Genomic DNA, 22,257 nt, shown 5'->3' with positions numbered 1-22,257 from the left:
AATAAGATTGTCATTTTTGTTTATTATGATGTGGATTCTTAATACTTGTCACTTCTCAGAGATATATTTGCATAAGGGAAATGTAAACATTATACAGTAAAAAGTTATTTTTACTGTAATGGGAATCACCATTGCATATAATATAGTAAAATGAGAATTTGGGAGGAAAAAATACAACTTTTATAAAGGTTTTCCAGATGTATAGGAAACTCCACTAAGACACCAATCTTTGTATAATAGAAAGTTTTAATTTCGTGTTTATCACAGCCATCAAGTCAAGATATTTAAAAATGAAGAATACCTTTGTTTAAACTTTCATTTAAACTCACAGACACACTTGCACAGTCACTCTTTTGCAAACATACATCAAGCTGCAGTGTATGGGAAAAATTAAGATATTAATGTACAGCACAATTATCCTCAAATCTGTGCGTCTATAAATAAGGTCGAATGTTTGTCATGATTGAGCCATTTCACAGCCACACGCTGCGGTCCCTTTCTGTTCAGAGCTCACCCTAATGGAAGCTAAAATACATAAACCTGATCGCCTTTATTGACAAACCTGTGGACAACAGTTTATTACCATTTAAACATTATTCTTACCTATTGTGACTTATAACAACGAAGGAAAAGTGACCTGGCCATACCCTCCAACAAATCACACAAATCTGCTCATTCACAAATACATTAACAGTCAGTCTCTCAACAACAGCCACGTCTGAAGTCACTTCTACCTGGTCAGGGCTGTGATCCTGAAAAACAACAAAAACAAGTCAATCTAAATGAAAGGCCTAAATGACCTGATCCATTCCTTTTTTCCTTCATCTGATCACATCTAACACTGAACACAAAACCAAACATTATAAAACATTATGTCTTTTAGGACAATGATATGGAGTATTCGTTTTATATTTGCAAAAATCTTACTTCAATCAAAAGCTCATGCATGCATATATTTAATTTATAAATAAATGTAATGTCTAAAAATGCCACCAGCAATTTTTGCATATACATGTATAAATTATGTTATAACAATTTAAAAAAAAATACATATATGTTTTTTTTTTTTTACTTATTTTTTGTGTGTGTGTGTGATTTCCATTAATCTCAGTATATTTAAACCAAAAAGAACAGGAATCACAAATATACACAGATAAATACATCTTAAATTTTTTAAATATGGATCAGTCTCAGTGTCTTAAATCCACTTCAAATCTTGAGCTTGTGTGTATTTCAGTGGACAAACTCACTGTAGCTTCTCCTGCAAGAGCTCGAGTCTCTGCCGGTCCACATATCGAGAGAACAGTGACACTAGGTTTGGGGGAGTGAACAGCGGTGACGAGAGTGCAGAGGACGGGACCTTCAAGAGCTCCCGCGTCACAGAGAACACCAATTCAGTCCTGGAAACAGAAAGAAAAGATTGGGAAGAAGAACAGGAAAAAAAATCGAATCATGATGAAATACTGCAACACTAGCCACTTTCACACATGAAAACCTGTGTAATACCTAGCATGCATGCAGTGGAAACGGGTAATAAAACACTGACAGATGCTCACCAGCGGTTATCATCCATGAGCTGACAGTTGGGATCGGAGCTCTGCATCCTCTCTCCTTCACTCAGAATCAGATAGAGCAACGTCACTCCAAACTGACAAACACAACAACACATGCTACTGAAATTTCATTGCTTGGTTCAACAAAAAGACAGCATGTCAGTGCCATCATTCAAAAAAAAAAAATGAAACAAATTGACAGGGATACCTTATTTTGCAGCACAAGGGGTAGCTGTCCTTCCCTGCCCTGCAGCTCCTGGAGGAGATCGGTGAGGGAGGTACTCGACAAGCACTGGATTACTGCCGTCACTGGCTTTACCAGCCAACACAGCACCTATGAGAGAGAGAGCATGCAAATGAGAAGACAGACTCCTCTTCCTAGTGCTAATCATAACCTATAGAACTTTCCACATCTTATTCACAAAGACACACTCGTCTCTGATCGTACCTGGTCTTGTTTGTCTTTCTTGGCCAGGGCTGGAAGGTTCCTGGCTATTCCCATGACAACGGCAGCAGCCTGGGGCTGTGGCAGGAAGGGGAGGAGTCTGGAGATGAGGCGTTTCCCCTTTCGCACAGACATGATCATCAAGCACTGCTCATCGCTCACTCTGCAGAAGGAAGGAAAGTAGGTCATTACAATCACAAACCTTCAGTTGTTAATATCAGCGATTTCACACAGCTCTTGACTACAGCATGTTTATTAAAAAATATGATCATAAAACTATTTCTCAACTAGGTAGACATTGCTTTATGTTTTGCTTTTTGCTCATTCAAAAATAGCGGAGAAGTCCTGAATTTCAGTCTAAAGATCCAGGACTTGGACACCCATCTGAGGGCCACTGTGATCAAACAGGCCTGTACTCATGTGGCTCTTCCTGTCGCACTCACCGGTCGTCCCACTCTTTTTCTCGGAGGGAGTTGTAGAGCTGCACCGTGTGGGCTTTATGCTGTTCTAGCAGGGCATCTCTTTGGTGCTCAGGGGTCTGCAAGAACTTCTTCTCAAAGTCTTGCACTTCTAATAATAGACTGTACATCTGCATCATAAAAAATACAGGTTATATTGTATTATTATTTGTTGTCCATTTAAACATTTCTCAGTCTTACCATGTAAACATTCAAGTATTTTAAACCATTCAAGCACAAGAAGATGCGAAAGATAATTTGTTATGTTGGTAAGGCTAATAGTTAATCCCTGTGGTATCAAATTATTGAGAATTGTGAAATTTCACTGGAATCTAAAATGTTTGTATCATAACCCTATTAATTAGAATATAAGGTTACATAGGACAAAAACTATGAAAACAGCACAATTTTTTTACTTATTTGTGGCTAGTGAAAATTGACAAAATCTTAGCATTGAGCCCTGAATTAGGATTAATAATAATAATAATAATAATAATAATAATGTGGTCTTTTTTTTTTTAACTTTTTTAATATTAATCACCTGAATCAGAATAAAAACAGTATGGATATAAAAAAAAATATTAAAACTTTCTCCACTCTTACCTTCTCCACAGTGTAAAGGATTTGCCGTCTTTTATTCCACACTTGCTTTTCTCTTTTTTCCTGAAAAATTACAAAATAACATTTGTACAAAGAAACCCTACAATAATAGCATGCACCTTTTGGATAAATCCTGTATTCAAGAAGAAAAATGCATTACCAGGGCCAGACAGTTTTTTTATTTTGGGGTCCAGTCATAAGTAACCAAAAAATGCCTCATAAGTGGTTTTATGTAAAAGGGGTGAGGGGAAAGAGTGCTGACCTCATCATCAGTGCGAGTGGTCACCACAGCATCAATCATTTTCCTTGGATTGTTCACACTGGAGACAGTGAGTTTTCCTAATGAGCCGGCAAACTGCACTGTGACACAAACACAATCACAGAGTATCACATCATTAGAACGGATCATGACCTGACAGAAATGTGCAAAATAAAATATTAATTTTATTAAATCAATTAAATATGAATTTTGGACCCTGCTTACAGAACACTAAGACATACATTTGTTAATAAAGGCCACTTTGCCATGTCTTGTTTTTTTTTTACCTGGCCGATAGGTGTGCTCCAGTTTAGCCACCTGAGGAGTGATGAGTTTGGTGGTGTGCTCCTTCCTGGTGTCTCGGTCCCGCTCCTGACGCTTCTCCATCTTCTCATAATAATTCTGCAAAATAAGAATAGATAAGCACTATAAACCAGCAATATCTCCACAACATTTTACAATGATGTTTCTCAAAAAAATAAAAAGAAAATAACTAAACTTTAAAGATTATCGATAAACATTGATTTCTCAAGCCTTGTCTGATTGTTTAAAACAGTTTAACAAGCTTTGAAGAATTTAAGCAAAGGTTTTCATTTGAAATGATGTGTCAGTCTTGGGTAAATACAGGTAAAAGTGTGATTACCTGGTAATAGTAGTCATCCAGATATGGATCAGTGCTTTGCAGCTGCATCATTTGGATTCTTGCTACCCATTCCTTCTCTCTTTGTGTCATGAGATTGCTGTAAGGATCTCTGTTTCTCCTGTCTCCAACACCTCTCCCGCTGACATGATCACTGAGTGTAAGAGAGACACAGAAACATTTACATGAGGCCTTTCAAAGTGGTGCTTCATCCAGGGAGAGGACTGATGGTACCCACCCCATGCCTCTGTTCTGCATCCTCTGGTTGAGCATCCTGCGGTGCTGTGGGTGGAGGTGGGTGGTGTTGTGCCGGATGGGTGCGTGTCCGAGAGGTGGTCCGTGGGGACCCAACCTAGGGCCGGACTGCCCAAAGAACGGCCTGAAACCCCCGACACCTCCCTGAAATAATGGGGGAGCTGGACCACGTTGGAACTGACCAACATGAAGAGCGTAGCACGAGATAAAAAGAAAGTTTGCCATGTTTATGTTTTGAACATGGAAACTGTAGTATTACTCTTACTAAATGGTGTTTACAGTGACGGTCTCATTAGCTTACCTGAGAGTTGAGAAGTTGGGCTCTCTGTATCTGAGACAGAACAGGACCAACACCAGGGAACGGAGGATGGGTCAACTGTGAGCTCTGAGTGGACAGATATCAAAATGGATATGAAACCACATGTCCCCTAAAGAGAGCCCTTAAATAGGCATCAAACTCTGGAAAAGAGTTAACAGCTTTGCAATGTATTACAGCACCACCATCAAGCTGCTGGAATTGAGTTATTCTGAAGTGATCTGGGACTTACAGCGATGCTCCGGAGGTTGTTGGGGGACAGACGATCAGGGAAGGGAGGTGGATAGCGCATTGGCATAGAGGCTCTCACATGAATGGCTGAAGGGTGATTATTCTGAAGAAATTAAATAAAAACATGCAGTAAGTGAACCACTTTAATTCACTGTAAATCATTGCAACACCCATAAATTTTAAATGCATACATATACAAATTCGTTGGTTAAATTAAGAAGAAAAAAGTACATGTTCTTGTGCACTTTTAAACAATTTTAATGCATACATTTTTAGCTAATGGAACTGTTGTTTCATTTAAAAAATGATAGTTCCTCTGACTGATAAAAAGACTTATTTAAAAATAAACTACTTATGATTTGAATACATTTTAAAATGCAATCAAATCAAAACCATTATTTTTTGTATTAATAATTCAACATTTTTTTAATGGCGATGTCATCTTACCTGCTGATTGTGGACATGACTCATGGGCTGTTTTGGAGGTGTTCCAATAGGTACAGCTCTTACAGGTGGACTTCCAATCACAGGTGAGCTGGAGCGAGGAGGTGGAACCCTTTCAGACAAATCTCGCCCTTCTTCTCTGCTCAGTGCGGGAGGTCGATTCGGAAGCCCAACCTCTTTGATAATGGACATAAGTGTTTTGTCCTGAGTAGTGAATGAAGACATTTAGAAGAACAGCACAGAAAGACAATCAAGCAAACTCAAGGAAGCTTTTTTTAGTATATACATGTGCTTTACCTCTTTTTGAGCGAGTAGTCCAGAACTAACAGGACTGAAGCCCATACTGTTCTCCCAAATACTGTGAGAATTTATCTATGGGGAGGAAATATTGGTAATTTATAATGAATATTTAAATATCACAGTGACAAATTTGCATGGTTTTCTTTGACACATCATAAAATAAACCTAAGCATGCTGCTAATTTAACCTGAAGGCTCCTACATATGTTTAAATGCTATTTTATCCACCTGCATTTAAGGCAGACTAAACATAAAAACAATGTAAGAAAACACAATTGGAACCTGCAAATTAAATTACATTAAAAAAACATTACAATTTATAATCTAGAGATGTTAATCTCTCAATTTGATTAACAATTATAATCAAGTTGAGAAATGTAACAATTATTAATAAATAAAAATATTAAAATGAGAAATATTACTACTGTAATTTTAATTTTAAAAAATATATATTTCAAAAAGGTATTTAAGAAAACGTTTAAAACACCAGATTATAAATTGCTCACGTAAAAGCACAAAGTGTGCTATACTATTAAATATATAGCAAATATACTGAATTAAAATAAAAGTCTTTGCAATGCAATAATTAGTGTATTGGCTTTATTTCTATTAACTGTGCAGCCCTATTTTACACGTGGCAAACATGTAGCATATTGCCACACCCTTAAAATACCTGTTTGTTAAAGTTAACTGCTGCAATACACACCTTGATGATTTTCCTGCTCTTAAACAGATTTGCAAACTAATTCATATCAATAACAGCTTTATTTTATGGTGATACTATCACACAAACCTGTGACAGAGGAGCCGGCCCTCTATGCAGGACACGCTGCTGTTGTTGGTAGTTCAGCAGCAGAGACGACTGTCCAGCTAATCCCGAGGGCTGAGGAGTCTGACCGGACAGCATCAGAGGACGTAGAGATCTGTCTGAGCTGGCGGCACCCACTCCAGCAATAGCAGGATCCGAGCCCAAGATGAGGTGAGTCAGTGACTCCGCAAGGTCACCACCACCCCGTTCATCTATGCTAGGGTAGAGCCGGGAGGAAGAGGAGGGTGGAAGAGGGGCCGATGATTGGGCATCGCTGCCACTGAGAGGGAGATCAACAGAGGAGGGGTCACCTTCTCCATGCACCTCGTCTCGTACCAGCTCATCAAGCTCTGCGAGGCGGGCATGCTGCTCCTGCCAATCATCATCTAGAGAGGAAAAAACACAATGTGATGTTACAATCTGATAGGCCAATTAGGGCTGTGTTTAAAATATCGATATGACGATGTATCATCACAGATTTGACGATACTAAAATCGATACAGCTGACCCTGTATCGATACTGTGGCTCGTGCACAGCAGTGGACAGTGCTTAATTTGAATACGAGAATATGGTTTAAAATATAGTAGAAAAGTGCAAGGTTTCTAAAATGAATAGAGCTTAATATATATATAGGCTACAACAAGGTTGAATCTGACGGCACAGGAACAAAACCGGGGTTGCCTTATATAAAAAGATGTTATCCCTGAAACATTGTGCAATACCCGTTAAATATCTGTTAAGTGTGTTACTTATCTTTGTCAATCTGGCAACCCTGTGCAGGCTTGCTTTCTGCAAACACCCGTTAGAGAGAGAGAAAGAGAGGAGAGAGGCTTTGCACATAATAATTACCTCCGTTTTGTCGCATTTCTCTATTAACAGTGGAGCTGTGGCTTTAATTCCTTAACAATGATGTTACCAGCTCCTTGTTGAGAAAGATAATGTAGCTCTTGAGCAATTAAGCAATGTATAGTTTATAAAAATATGCAGGGCAGTGTACGGGTTGGTACAAGTTTCGGCTGTTTTTTTTTCGATTGTGGATCTAATGACGTAGATGAGAACGGAACTCTTAAAGAGGAGAGTGAGACCGCACACATCAACGTGCTTCAAAATCGTCGACAGCGCTGCATAGGATTTGTTCGAGAATGCCTCCAAATAAGTGCATTTTTGGATGTGAGGGAGAGTTTACAGTGTACACCTTTCCAAAGAACCTAGTGTTACATGAACAGTGGATGCAATTTGTATTTCCGGGGCAGCGACGGAGTGTAGCAAGTGCCTTTGTGTTCTGGTCATTTGAGTGATGAATGTTTTATAAACAAGGCCCAAGTCAACGCTGGACTTGCACATCGTTTGCTATTAAAACATGGAGCCATCCCTGTGCAGTCCTGTATCGTGATACGTATTGTATCATGACTTTGCTGGTGATACACAAGCCTAATGCCAGTGTAACTTAGATGTGGTACAATAAAATAATTGTAAAAAAAAAAAATCTAATTATTGAAAATGTAACCTTTAGACAAAACACATACCTAATGTTTGCATATGTTTTATGTTTTCTATCATATCTGATACACCAAGCTTTTATGGCTCATATACTACGATACAGTGAGAGTATAGAGCTCAAAAAGGCCCAAAGTGAGCAAAAATATGCAATTTGGCGCAGTTACTGACACTTATACCAAAAAGTAACAAAGTTTTGATTAGTGAGATCTTATATAGATAAAATGCAAATAAATATCAGTTTTCATACTATTTTTCCCAGTGATATGTCTTAGTAAAATGATTTTTAAGTACTTAGTTTTGTGAAGTTTTTATTATCGGAGGCAAAACATAAAATGCAATGCATGAAGATTGAAAGAAGGACAAATAAACCTTCCTTAATAAACCTGACATTTTAACATTATTTTTCTAAATAAAATAAAAAAACAACAAACAACAACATGAAGGTGGATGTTTTTAAAATTACACTAAAATGCCTTTAACATGCTAAACAAAAAAAGCACAAACTATCAATCAGTGATCTAAAGGCTAGGATGGTGTACCAAGAGTTATTTTCAATGGTTTTAATTATATTGGTAATTTAGAGGCATTAGAAGTCTATGTCTCAAATATGATACTGTAAGCTTTGTAGAGTAAATTCATAATTCCAGGATTGTCAGAAAACTTACCGATTGCACCCGCACCGAAAGTGTCATCATTGAACTGGTCAATTTCATCTTCTTCCTCTACCAACCCTTCCTCCTCCTCCAGGGTGCAGTCATCGTCAAAAGACTGTAAAACAACACAGAAGCCAGACTAAATATATACATTTGCAATATGCAATAAAAAAAGGGCTCTATGGAGGTGGAAAACATAGACCTCTGGTCTTAAGGAAAGATGCTGCTGCAGCCACATACTGTGCTTCTGTTACCAAAGACTAACATGATCAGTGTTAATCATCCAGGACCTTCATCAACTAAAAAGATGAATAACTTATTAGAAACTTTTACCAATACTAAGGAAGCAAACCGCAGTAACATCTTATGTTCTAGAAAGCTGCAAAAACATGCAAATAAATAAATAAAAATAAATAAAGAAAAAAAAAACATCTATGCTCCGAAAACATCATTCTTAGAGTGAAGAGATCTATTAAAACTGCTTGGAAACTGAAAGTGATCGCAGTGCGTTAACGTTGCATTGCCCGGTTAGTTGACGTAACGTTACTAGCACGGCCTCGCTAACATGCTAACAAGACCAAATGTTTAATATCACACATCTGGGCCACACTCAAAGCAAAACATCAGGTATTTGCTATGAACAGCTGGCTATTATAAATTTCACGAAGCTTGTACGTCTTGTTCAATATCAGGAACAGAAGGAACTGACGGTTAGGCCTTACAAACAATTTTAGCTCGCTGTAGGTAACGTTAGGGTCGAAAAACAAAGCGACAAATATCCATCAAAATCTGAGTACAAATCTTCTAAATAGCACTTTTCTAATTACTTTTCTTTAAAAAGAGCAAATCTGACGTGTACTACGTAAAAAAGAAACCATTTACCTGAAAATGGAACATGTGTCTGTTAAAAAATGATCTCGTTCGTTTGTTTCTGCTGCGCGAGACGCCGCGCGCGCTCAACACAACGTCATTCCGCGCGCGCGCGCGCGCGCTTAAACATCAAAGAAGTGAATAATATTGCCGTTTATGTGTCATGAAAGATCCAACTTTCTGATCACGTATTTTGGAATCCTGTTAAAAGATATATATATTAAAAAATGTGATGCAGTAAATCGATTACAAATTATGGCAGGAAAGGAATTCCAATGGGTTTCTTGACTAGAAAATATAACACAGCTGTTACGATGTCCGAATAAAATTAAGAAAATGAAAAGCATAATGGTATTATCAAACTTACATCAAAATATTAATACTGTGGTATATGAATGAGGTTATTATTTAATACCATGGTAAATAGGAGATCAGGGAAAGTTGTCACAAACTTTATTTTAGCAACTACAACGATTTGTGTCAAAAGTCAAAATAGAATCATCCCAATGAAATTTTGATAAATAGTTGTTGTTGTTGTTTAAATGTACGATCTCTAAAGATATATGGCAACAACATTAACAGCACTGACAACATTTACCTAAATAAAGACAAATATTATAAACAATATAATTATAAGATGATTAGTACACTATATAAAATATATTAAATTAACTAAAATCTTTTACAAGCTAGTTAATTTTGAGAGTTTTTTTTAAAGAATTCAAATACATACCAACAGCTTTAAGAAAATAAAACAACAATAAAATTAATGTAAATAAATAATAAATCTTTGAAAACGTATGACGTACGAACGTACGTTTGAAAAGAACGTAAGTCTTTTTTATTAATGCTCATACAAATATCAACAAATAAAAATGATAGACAATGACAACAAAATAAAAGAAAAAAGGGGTGTTTAATACATTACAAACTGAAAAACAAAAAACAAATGGAGAGTCAGGGGTTCAAGGATGACCAAAGAATATACAGCAATTAAAAATAAAAAATAAAGTAGAAAAATAAGTAAATAAGAAAAAAGATTAAAAAAAATAATAAGAAAATAGATTACACAACAACAACAAAATATACACTTCCCTCATAACATAAAATAATTATCGGATAGAAATTATACCAAAACAGCGCATATTGGTTTGCATTTCCCTTTTACTGTACGCATGACGTCACAAACGGCTGAAATCTCGCGATAGTCTGTGTCCGGGCCCGTTTTGCGGGAACAGTGTCAACAGAAAAGCCGGGGGCCGTGAATGACGCGTGGTGTGCTTGCTCTATTTGGGCAATATTTTGCAACTTCCCAATCAAACCTATATACTTTTTCGGCTTTTCGTACCTATTTTAAACGGATTTACTTGTATCCATAGCGAAATAACGGAATTAGCCAGCCCATCATGTCCCAAACAGAAAGCAGCGTGGAGCAGCAGCAGCCGCGGGAAGAGCCGAGCCAGCTCCACTCGGCTGCTCCGGCAGAGGTGAGCGCGCCTTTACCATCATATCTAACTAATAATTACATTCCAGCTCACCTGGGACTTTAAAACACGGACTGATGGTGATGGAAACAAAGCGCCGATAAACCATCCGAGCGCGTCTCTGAAAAAGTTTTTGTTAGCATGAACGTTAACGTTATTGTTCCGGCTCAGATGAATAACGTTAGGTGATGAGCAGATCAGCGTCCATTTTCACACTCACAACAACATTTTGATCACTTTTTACACTGGTAAATTGGCATATTTAGGGATGGGGTTAGAGAGATGGCCAGTTTTATATATTGTTGTCGTCTGAATAAACTTAATATGACAATCGATGGTGTTGATATTTTGTTACTTTAAGAACGGTAAAGTTACTTTAAATTAACCACGCTTCATTTTCACACTACATTTTGACCAGACAGGTATCTTTGTCTTGAACTCCAGTTAAACATTTGGACTCTTCTTATTGTGGATGTAATACAAAATAAAAGTTCTGTAGTGTGGGGTTTCATTCATGTGACGTTCCTGTGGCGCGAGTCTGAAGTTGAACCCGCCGCCGCCACAAAAGTGTCCTTAATGCTTATTAGGTTGTCGTTTAGGCGTATTTTTAAGTATGTGTGCTGCTTTTAGTAACTGCATTCTTATACTGAACTAATATTTGTTTTAAAGTGAAGTTCAGATCTAATGTCTATTGTAACGGTCGTCAAAGAACAGTCCTTCCATGATAAAGCCTTCATATTTTGTTACCAAACCTGTGTCCTATTCTGATGTCATTTGCATGCTCGTGTAATTGGTAAAATGGACAAATAGCAAATGTAGGCATTTAAAATGTGTTTTTATTTTTTAGGAAACAGACTTAAAAAGTCCATGACGTAATCGAGCCCTCGTGGGCGTATGCAAAGTATTGTCCAATCAAATGCATCTTGAGGGAAAATATTCCTTTCCTTTAAAGTTTGCGTGCAATTAAACTTGAACCTATTTTTTAAACAAGTTATAGATCTTACTGTGAATGATTCAGCCATGTATTATTTTAGATATTTTTTAGTTTGACCACATTTTTTCTCAATCGAAATGTCATAACTTGATTAGGTGTGCATCACAATACAGAAGAAATGATCTGTCACTACTTCAGTTTTTTACAAACTTCCTGTTTCATAGGAAATATCAAAACAAGACAAAACACAGTCCATCAGTCTTGCCTTTTTTGTGCATATATATGTATATATATTTTGTTTCTTTCTGCAGTTCAAGCTTAAATTACATCATTGTTTCTCTTTAAGGATGATGGCTCAGAAAATGGTAACGATGAAGCTTCAGATACCGCAATGGATAGTGAAGCGCAGTCGTCATCACCTCCCTCGGCGAAGGACAAGGACCAGCCGGGTGGATATGAAGAAAAAGTGGTAATGCGTTTAGCCTTCCATAACAATCAAAGTTACTTGAGTTATAAATATTACAGTTTGCAAGAATGTTGACCCATAATTAGATTTGACATTGACTTCTACTGCTTTGTTTCAACAGAAAACAGATCGGACCAACAGATTCGAGTACCTCCTGAAGCAGACCGAATTGTTTGCTCATTTCATCCAACCAGCTGCCCAGAAGACCCCAACTTCTCCTCTGAAGATGAAGCCTGGCCGTCCTCGCATTAAGAAAGACGAGAAGCAGAACCTGCTCTCTGCTGGAGAGTGAGTTTGCACAAACTATTCTAGCAGAATTGTTTTCACAACCATTTTTCCCATTTGTTTTCTGCATAAAAATTGTACTGCTGGTGAAACCACCGATAAACAAATGTATGTTTTTAAAAATCAGTGGGAATTTTACTAGAGAAAACACTTCTCTATCGATTTTAACTGCGTGTAGCCATGGTTCAGTTACTAGAGCTGCATGCTTAATCAAAATAAAAGTAGAATCGCGATACGGCTTAGTCAAGTCACCTTAATTTCTATAATGCTTCATATGATACAAATAGTTTTTCCATTAGGGTTTTTCCTCCATCAGTCATAAATATTGCATTTATTATTGGTTCAGTCATACCCCCAGTAGTGTCTGCTCCTTGTGTTAGTGACGTGTCTATCAGATAATCACTCCCTGCTGATTCGCTGTGCCTTGTTTTGAAGTAACCGCCACCGTCGGACAGAGCAGGAGGAGGATGAGGAGCTGCTGAGTGAGAGCAGCAAGGCCACCAGCGTTTGCACACGTTTTGACGATTCACCTTCCTGTGAGTTATACACGCATTAAAACACTTAATCTCTGTAATAAACACCTAGAACAGTGTTTTTATGTGAAATCAGGTCAATGGCCTCTTGGTAATTTCAATGAAAGCTTATTGTTGCCAATGAACATTTATTAACAGATGTGAAAAACGGCAAACTGAGAGACTACCAAGTGCGTGGACTGAACTGGCTCATTTCCCTCTATGAGAACGGAATCAACGGGATCCTTGCTGACGAAATGGTATGACTCCACTCACCATTTCCTTGTCCTTTTATTTGTAAAAAGCATAGAAATATAATTGTTTTGATGGATATAATTGTTGATTCCGAGCCTGTAAAAGTTATGGAAACCCCTATAATTCATAATTAAAAACCAAATTCTGGCTGTTGATATGTTTTAGACTTGCGTCCATTACAAAGGTCTCAAACTTCTTGTCTTCTCTTGTCCCATCAGGGTCTTGGTAAGACTCTACAGACCATCTCTTTGCTGGGCTACATGAAGCATTATAGAAACATTCCTGGACCACACATGGTTCTGGTGCCTAAATCCACCCTGTATAACTGGATGAACGAGTTCAAGCGTTGGGTTCCCTCTCTACGTGCTGTCTGCCTCATCGGTGACAGAAATGAAAGAGTAAGAAGGGCTTTCCGTTGATCTTATTGTGAATTAGTGCTTGAAGAACACTTATGAATTTATGCCCATCTAATAACTTGCTTCTGGTTGCAGACGGCTTTTATTCGTGACACACTGCTGCCAGGAGAGTGGGATGTGTGCGTCACCTCCTATGAGATGCTCATTATCGAGAGGGCCGTCTTCAAAAAGTTCAACTGGAGATACCTGGTCATTGATGAGGCTCACCGCATTAAGAATGAGAAATCAAAGGTTTGCAGTTGCATCGGTCTTCCACAAACAGTCGCTGGTTTCCTCTAGTCTAAATGTAACTAGTAAAGTTTGTTCTCTCAGCTTTCAGAGATCGTGCGAGAGTTCAAGACCACGAATCGATTGCTGCTGACGGGAACCCCACTACAGAACAACCTCCATGAGCTTTGGGCGCTGCTGAACTTCCTGCTGCCTGACGTCTTCAACTCCTCAGAGGTGCCACTTCAGTCTTGCTTACTGCCGCAAGAACACTGGCACATGCTCATGTTGTCATGGGCATAAGAGCCGATTAACTTTCTTTTGAAATTCCCTTTTTGCTGCTGAACCGGTTATGAATGCCTTTTGCCTTTCCATTTTGTGCAGGATTTTGATTCCTGGTTTGACACCAATAACTGTCTGGGAGACACAAAACTGGTGGAGCGTTTACATACCGTGAGTTCATTTTCCTTCGGATCCAATCTAGACATCTATAGCATGAATCAGTGGGTGAATCTCATGAAAATGTTTGTTAAAATTAAATAATGACACGTTACAGGTACTCCGTCCATTCCTGCTGAGACGTATCAAAGCTGATGTGGAGAAGTCTCTCCTCCCCAAAAAGGAAACCAAGATGTATATTGGCCTTAGCAAGATGCAGCGAGAATGGTAATTATTAGTTGTACTAATGCATATCTCTATTGTGCATTTAATTTTAATTTTTTAGATGCATACATCAAAGTACCAGAATCAACAGACAAATAAGGAGCTGTTATTATTTTTCTTTAGGTACACCAAGATTTTGATGAAAGACATTGACATCCTGAACTCTGCTGGGAAGATGGACAAAATGCGTCTGTTGAATGTGCTGATGCAGCTCAGGAAGTGCTGCAACCACCCTTACTTGTTCGACGGAGCGGAGCCCGGCCCGCCCTACACCACTGACCTCCACCTGGTGGTCAACAGCGGAAAGATGGCGGTCCTGGACAAGCTGTTGCCCAAGCTGAAAGAGCAAGGTGACCGCTTTACTGCAAGATGTACTTCACTGGGGAAAATGTTAAATTGTCTCGACATGTTGCTTTTAACATGCCCCTCTCTTCATTGGTGCAGGTTCCCGTGTGCTGATCTTCAGTCAGATGACCAGGATGCTGGACATTCTGGAGGATTACTGTATGTGGCGTAACTATTGTTACTGTCGTCTGGATGGACAGACTCCTCATGAGGAGCGACAGGTATGACGATGATTTCGCATGATATGCTACCTATAGTGTGTTTGCATGCATAAGTGTTTTAAAAACAAGACTTTCTTATTGCAAACAAGTTACAGACAGCCATATAATCTTGCCTTCAATCATGACTGAACAGCTCGGTAACAAACACAAACGAATGAGATTGATTGATAAAGCCTTTAACATTCTCCTCAGATCTCCATCAATGCCTTCAACGAGCCCAATAGCTCGAAGTTTCTGTTCATGTTGAGCACCAGAGCAGGAGGTCTTGGGATCAATCTGGCCACTGCTGATGTCGTCATCATCTACGACTCGGACTGGAATCCTCAAGTGGATCTTCAGGCGATGGTCACTATGCACACTTTTTTCCTAGAAGTCTATTTTAGGTTTTCTTTATTTTTTACACTTGTGTAGCTTTTCTCCCTTTTGCCAGAATTGATTAAAAAGTCCTTCTCTCCAAAGCAGCATCAGATGTTCTCTGGAATTGAGTGGTATTTCATGTTCATGTTCATTGGATTTTCTTTGTGTAGGATCGTGCCCACAGGATTGGTCAAAAGAAGCAGGTGCGCGTCTTCCGTTTCATCACAGACAATACAGTGGAGGAAAGAATTGTGGAACGTGCAGAAATGAAGCTCCGCTTAGACTCCATTGTCATTCAACAAGGTAAGACGTGAAACAAACAGGAATCTACTTCCAAGTAATATACTTTTTTTTTTTTTTTTTTTTTTTTTTTTTTTTTTTTAATAATCATATATATATATAGAGATATATTATCTATCTCTGTCTGTCTCTCTATTAATTGTAAAATAATTGTAAAAAAAATAAATCTCAATTACAATTCATGTGATTGTATGTGTATGATTATTTGATAATTATTAGTTGCTATAAAATATAGTTATAATATTTTATTACATTTAGTCACTCCTTTTTTCTAATAAATTTTCAAATTCACGTGACTGTATTATTATAGTTAATACTGTTTCCTCCCAACAGGCAGGCTGGTCGATCCAAACACAAGTAAACTGGGCAAAGACGAGATGTTGTCCATCATTCGTCATGGTGCCACTCATGTGTTCGCCTCTAAGGAGAGCGAGATCACCGATGAAGACATCGATGCCATCTTGGAGAGAGGAGAGAAGAAGGTAGGACCCGATCTAGAGAAATGACTTCACAAAGCTGAACTAAACTGTAAAAGCGACCAGTTTTTTTTTAGCTCATTTACAGAAATGTTCTCTATAACATTTCTAATGGTTGCTTTAGACCATGGAGATGAAGGAAAAGTTGGCTAATCTTGGCGAAAGCTCGCTGAGGAACTTCACCATGGACACAGAGAACAGCGTGTACAACTTTGAGGGTGAAGACTACAGAGAAAAGAAAAAGGTAATGCATTACAGATCGCAACAAGTACTTGTCATTCTAGTTTGTGTTTGAAAATGACAAACCAACCTGAACTCCCCTCCTCCTCAGGTCATCACTAACTGGATTGAGCCACCCAAGAGAGAGCGCAAGGCCAACTACGCTGTGGATGCTTACTTCAGAGAGGCCCTGCGTGTCAGCGAGCCCAAAGCACCGAAGGTATTATTAGCCCTAATGCTGTTGACCGTAATCAGCGTTTCAATTGGAAACCCTAGAGCTGTCTTAATGACCTTTCTTCTGTTCCCTCAGGCTCCCCGTCCTCCCAAACAGCCCAATGTTCAAGACTTCCAGTTCTTCCCTCCTCGGCTCTTTGAGCTGCTGGAAAAAGAGATCCTGTATTACAGGAAGACTATCGGCTACAAGGTGTGTCTATATTTTGAGCTTCAGGTTGGCGTCAACAAAATTGACACTCCTGTTCAAAACTCTTCAGAAGCATTAATTCCTACTAAAGTTCATGATGCGTGATGTCACTGCGCTAACAGGTGCCAAGAAACCCCGATCTGCCCAACTCGGCCCAAATGCAGAAAGAGGAACAGGCCAAGATCGATGAAGCTGAACCACTTAATGAAGAAGAGCTGGAGGAGAAGGAGAACCTCCTCTCACAGGTAAATCCTACACACCAGCCCACTGGTACTTCCTTATCTTCTCATGTTTACAGGACACCTTGAAGTATCATTGATCTCCGTGTGATAACATTAAACTCCTTCTCTTAGTCTGAATTGTGCTGTTTCCACCTTCTAGAATCCATGAGGTGTTGTTTGTGTAGCAGCTCATGTCAGCTTGTCTTCTGTTCTCAGGGCTTTACTATCTGGACCAAGCGTGACTTCAATCAGTTCATCAAGGCCAATGAGAAGTGGGGAAGAGACGACATCGAGAACATCGCCCGTGAGGTCGAGGGCAAAACGCCGGAGGAGGTCATGGAATATTCTGGTATGTGGATACGCCGTCCACCAGCGCACAGCTCACCTGTACACAGGAAGTGTATGATTTAAGATGTGTTCGATGCTTGTGTGCAGCTGTGTTCTGGGAGCGCTGCAATGAGCTGCAGGACATTGAGAAGATCATGGCTCAGATCGAGAGAGGAGAGGCCCGAATCCAGAGGAGGATCAGCATCAAGAAAGCACTGGACTCTAAAGTGAGTCACACTTCTGTTTCTCAGTGAGAGCTTTAGATTACTCTTTTTGTTTAAGGAGTCCTTGTTACATTGTAATAAAGACTGCATAATATTAATTAATAACACATACTCACTATAGGGTTAGGATTAAGGTTTGATGCAGGATTAGTTGCATGTAATTATTCTTTATTTAAATAACATTGTGTAAAAAGGACACCAAAGTAGTGTTACTGGGATTTATAATTCAGAACAAGGATGTTAACTAAAACTAAAAAAAAAAGTTATGTTACTTGAAATAAACATCTGACAAAATTACTAAAACTCCACTAAGATTGAAATGAAAACAAAATTTATTTAAATGCAAAATATTACAAATTATAATATTATATAAATGATACTAAACCAACACTGATTCGGAGGGTTGACGTTTTTTTTCTCTCTCTCTCTCTCCAGATTGGCCGTTATAAGGCGCCGTTCCATCAGCTCAGGATCTCATATGGCACCAACAAAGGGAAGAACTACACCGAGGAGGAAGATCGATTTCTCATCTGCATGCTGCACAAACTGGGCTTCGACAAGGAGAGCGTTTACGATGAGCTGCGCCAGTGCATACGCAACTCTCCCCAGTTCCGCTTCGACTGGTTCCTCAAGTCCCGTACGGCCATGGTGAGATTTATGTGGATTGATTGTAATGTCACGAGCAATATTCATGTATCCAAATATCTTAACACTGTTATGTAACCACAGGAGCTTCAGAGGAGATGTAACACACTGATCACGCTCATCGAACGTGAGAACATGGAGCTGGAAGAGCGAGAGAAAGCGGAGAAGAAGAAGAGGGGCCCTCGCACATCTTCGGTGAGCTTGTGCCCGTCGTATTCTTCATCACAGAAATTACAGAGGAAAATTGTAGAGTGAGCTCAGAAGCTGTAGAGCAGTTTTTTAATGACTTCTCCCTCTTTCCCCGTAGGCCCAGAAACGCAAGCAGGACGGGAGCTCAGAGGCACGTGGCCGCAAGAAGAAGCTCAAATTGTGATGGGCGTCACACTTTACTTGGCGAGGACCTTTAGTACAGCGATTTATTGCATTATTTGTAACGGGTCCCACTCATGTACTGTATGGATTTGCAGCACTGAACCTCACATCCAAGTAGCTTGACCTTTTTAACAAGGTGTAGAGTTGTAAATTAGATCTCTCTCTTTTAGTTTTATAATGTGCTACGGCTGTGCTGTCAGTTGTGCTTTGTATTTATGCCTACTTTTGTTTTTGTTCCACATTCCATTTGCTTGTATGAATTTGATTTGCCGTCTTTCCCTCATTATTAGCATCTTCAGTATTGTCTCTGTACCCCTCAGTTGAATAGTCAATTGGAACGTGACTAATAAATATTGTTTTTATAAATACTGCTCAGTATGATTCTTCCAAATGAATGTAATATCTGCAGCTTGTATGCTAATGTAGTATTGGTGTACATTTTCAGCAACTACACAGAGAGCTTTAGTGTTAATGGTGGAAATAATGTTTTGTAAATGCTCAAGAAAAAGAAAAAAACTCTTGCCGTCTATTATTCATCTGAAGTGGATATTCCAAACGCATTGTAGTTTTAAAAACAAACGTAAACTAGTTTACCACATATTGAGATAATGATGTAATTGCAATAATCACATCAATACATTACACCTTTTAATAATTTTAATATATAATTAGAAATGTAATTTACAAAGAACAGGAAATCTTTAATTAGTGTAAACAACTGTTATGTTTCTGCTAAAACAGGCTATGTGCAAAACCAATATTACATAAATATAATCAACTACACTAATAATAATTCAAAAATGGCAATAGATTTTTTTTTTTTTAAGATAGGCCAAAATTGCTTACTTCTATTAAATACATCTTGGTAAAAATGTTATACACAGAAAATGTATTGCACTTTTTATGCATGTTATTTAAAGTGAACACAAGTTACACATTAAGCAGTGTTATCTGTTATTGACTTATTATAAAGCACTTTAAAAAAATAAACAAAGTAATTTGCATTGTGCATTACATTACTCCCTTCTGAATTTAACTGATACTCTTATTTCTGCTGCATATTTTCTGTACATGTATTTTTTCTCTATGAAATTTGAATAATTCCTCTCTATAAAGTACAAATTAATCATTTCATTGACATTTCCCATAATCAGAATCAGCACCAGTCACAATAAAGTGATTATCAGAGCTTTAGAAGAAGCGTATTAATCTTTCTTTTGCTGGACAGTATGACTGATTGAGCCCAAGCAACAACATTGTGTGGATGTCACAATCATTGCAGTTAATATGAATATAGAAGAGCTCACTGTAATGCAGACACTTAATCACTGTCAGTACAGCACAGCAGCCCACTGCTTCATCAGTCATTTCATGCGCTTATTCACAGTAAGAGACTGTAGTGATGCTAGTTTAAATCAAATAAAACATTCCAACAAAAAAAAAACTCAATATATTTCTCCAACTTTTCCCCAAAGAAAGTAATAAACACGGAGTATCGCGAGCCGAACCTCGCCTTGCCTTTGCGTTTGTGTCTTGCTTATCTGTTAATGATATACATTGTGCAGCAGTTTTACAAGATCCCATAATTTTTACTAACATTAATGTTACTCAAATCTGAGTGATTTGACAAGAGAAACCGCGCATGCGCAGTTAGTTCATGCGCTACTGATTTCTGAGGTGATTTTGAACGCCAAAAAGAAAGATATTAAAACCTAGATGTTATACAAAATTGTTGTGAAATTAAATGTACTTCGACCTAATCGAATATGTTTTAGTTTAAATGACGCGTTTCTAAAATGCAAGCCTTAGACATTTTCACCTGTTGAGTTTGTAAAATTGGGTTTGGTGGTCTAATGTTATCTACCCGATTAAACTACACAATAACTAAACACATCACCATATAAAACAGTATATAAGTGTAATTATATTATTTCACTACAATGTTTTTAAATTTCCATGTCGATATTTTTCAGATTTTGTTATTGAATCTTACGAACATTGCATTTAATAAATTAATTTAAACATATCGATGGTTCATTCATGGTATATTAAAAATTTACTTTCAATCAAATGCTGTAATAAACCTGCCTCTGACTAGCAAATGTGATGTAACTACAGCCTATTGGTAATTATTATTCTTCAAAGCTGCCATAGCATTGCATGCTATATCCATTGTCTTAAAGCATCTATTAATATAATAAGACACCTGATGTAATCTGTTTTTGTCAGGTGCCAGCACTAGTGTTATCTTTGGAAGTCCCAGGACGGTTTAAGGCACTTTCTGAACAGGATACAACACCTGTGAGTGCACCCATGTGGATTATTTATTTATTTATATTTTATTAATTATGTTTATGTTGCATATGTTTAACATGCTATATATTGGTTTATTATGTGTGTGATGCACAAGGTGGCGCTGTTGCCCTGTTTCTCTGGAAAGACTGCAGCAGAATGGTTTATCTGCTGGAGATGGCCTGCTCCCAATTAAGAGCATTGTTATATTAAGCAGAAATGATAACCTCTTAAACTTCTCCACCCATGAATAATCTTGTAGCGAAAGCTAATCTTTTAGGAGTAATAAGGTTTTTATTGTGTTTGTTCGCTTTATCAATACAAACGTCTGCGTACTCTTGGCAATAAAAAACTCTTTTTAAGTAACAATTAAAATACCCTAACATGATTGATTTTACATTAGCTGCTTCAGCTCTTAAAATAAGCAGAATAGTTACCCTAAACCCTTTCTAGTCCCGTATGGCTTTATTCTTTTGAGGTTTTTAAAGTTGAAGTTTGCATCGCTTGTGTTTGCACCCAATCCTGCAGCATGTTGCAGCCAGAAGCAGTTTAAAGTGGTAATTTTGGTAAATAAATATGTAAAAATATCTGTTTTTATATTATCATGTCATATGTCTAAGGTTTTCTATCAAGCTCTGTTAATCACACAAATTGCAAGTGCAATGAATTGATTGGACCGTTGAGATGAATAAGGCCATGGGACGTCGTTGTCCCTCACTGTATTGGAGGTGAATGGCTGAATAAAGCCAGCAGCAGCTCTTCAGTCGCTCCTCATTGAGGATGTGAATGAGGTTAAAGATGCTGCACAGAACTCATGGTGAATGGGAAAAAGAGGACGTATTGAACAAACACACCCCTGCAATGTATCACTGACCATTGGTCTGCTTCTCTCAGAGTAATATCCAGTGGGATTCACAATTTGGGAAAAGACACCAGTGGTAATAAAAAAATGAAAGTGTTCTGCTGTCTTTTATATTGTTGGGATATCTGAGTGTAAGACTGATGCCAGGAACTTCAAGGACTAATGTATTTTTAAAATGCCTTACTATCACACCAGCACAAGCGTCCATTTGCTCTCCGTTTTTGATTTCTAGGTGGACGAGCTTTGGACCGGCATGGAAAATTAAGTTGGTCTTCTTAGCAAAGGGCATTAGTTTTCTTTTTCAGAATTATTTTTCTGCTGGGCTTCAGTAATGGGGTCAGGGGGTAAAATCAAGCCATTTTTAGTGAACACTGTTTATGTCAATTATGTTTTTTTAACTCTCTCCCTCATTTTGCACTCT

At 38.1% G+C, this 22,257-nt stretch overlaps 2 protein-coding genes across 2 annotated transcripts; one reads left to right on the top strand and one right to left on the bottom strand.

Annotated features, from left to right (window-relative positions):
• Window positions 1-228: 228 nt before the first annotated feature.
• LOC128020229 (protein PAT1 homolog 1-like) lies at window positions 229-9,502 on the bottom strand. The gene is made up of 18 exons (XM_052607011.1): window positions 9,345-9,502; window positions 8,475-8,577; window positions 6,294-6,694; window positions 5,499-5,573; window positions 5,205-5,405; window positions 4,759-4,860; window positions 4,512-4,595; window positions 4,194-4,387; window positions 3,959-4,109; window positions 3,603-3,717; window positions 3,319-3,416; window positions 3,060-3,119; window positions 2,442-2,587; window positions 2,002-2,161; window positions 1,762-1,887; window positions 1,557-1,648; window positions 1,251-1,400; window positions 229-752 (listed from the first exon to the last, which is right to left on the bottom strand). The coding sequence occupies exons 1-18, from the start codon at window positions 9,357-9,359 to the stop codon at window positions 731-733; spliced, it is 2,295 nt and encodes a 764-aa protein (XP_052462971.1). The 5' UTR covers window positions 9,360-9,502; the 3' UTR covers window positions 229-730.
• Window positions 9,503-10,543: 1,041 nt separating this feature from the next.
• LOC128020218 (SWI/SNF-related matrix-associated actin-dependent regulator of chromatin subfamily A member 5) lies at window positions 10,544-19,048 on the top strand. The gene is made up of 24 exons (XM_052607002.1): window positions 10,544-10,819; window positions 12,097-12,219; window positions 12,338-12,504; window positions 12,937-13,037; window positions 13,173-13,273; window positions 13,487-13,666; window positions 13,760-13,915; window positions 13,997-14,128; window positions 14,276-14,344; window positions 14,448-14,557; window positions 14,678-14,904; window positions 14,999-15,120; window positions 15,313-15,465; window positions 15,648-15,780; window positions 16,111-16,259; window positions 16,378-16,497; window positions 16,585-16,692; window positions 16,783-16,896; window positions 17,016-17,138; window positions 17,331-17,463; window positions 17,550-17,668; window positions 18,101-18,313; window positions 18,395-18,505; window positions 18,618-19,048. Exons 1-24 carry the CDS (start codon window positions 10,739-10,741, stop codon window positions 18,681-18,683), a joined length of 3,111 nt encoding a protein of 1,036 aa, XP_052462962.1. The 5' UTR covers window positions 10,544-10,738; the 3' UTR covers window positions 18,684-19,048.
• The last annotated feature ends 3,209 nt before the right edge of the window (window positions 19,049-22,257 follow it).

The sequence above is a fragment of the Carassius gibelio genome, chromosome A1 (genome assembly GCF_023724105.1).
Source record: "Carassius gibelio isolate Cgi1373 ecotype wild population from Czech Republic chromosome A1, carGib1.2-hapl.c, whole genome shotgun sequence".
Classification (NCBI taxonomy): domain Eukaryota; kingdom Metazoa; phylum Chordata; class Actinopteri; order Cypriniformes; family Cyprinidae; genus Carassius; species Carassius gibelio.
This window is presented reverse-complemented; position numbering and strand designations above follow the sequence as displayed.

Coding starts and splice junctions, on each gene's coding strand:
- LOC128020229 (XM_052607011.1), bottom strand. Junction 1,401..1,556: donor CTCATGGATGATAACCGCTG/GTGAGCATCTGT, acceptor TTCTGTTTCCAG/GACTGAATTGGTGTTCTCTG. Junction 753..1,250: donor CTCTTGCAGGAGAAGCTACA/GTGAGTTTGTCC, acceptor GTTGTTTTTCAG/GATCACAGCCCTGACCAGGT.
- LOC128020218 (XM_052607002.1), top strand. CDS start 10,739: ATGTCCCAAACAGAAAGCAGCGTGGAGCAGCAGCAGCCGCGGGAAGAG. Junction 13,916..13,996: donor TTAAGAATGAGAAATCAAAG/GTTTGCAGTTGC, acceptor TTGTTCTCTCAG/CTTTCAGAGATCGTGCGAGA. Junction 14,129..14,275: donor ACGTCTTCAACTCCTCAGAG/GTGCCACTTCAG, acceptor CATTTTGTGCAG/GATTTTGATTCCTGGTTTGA.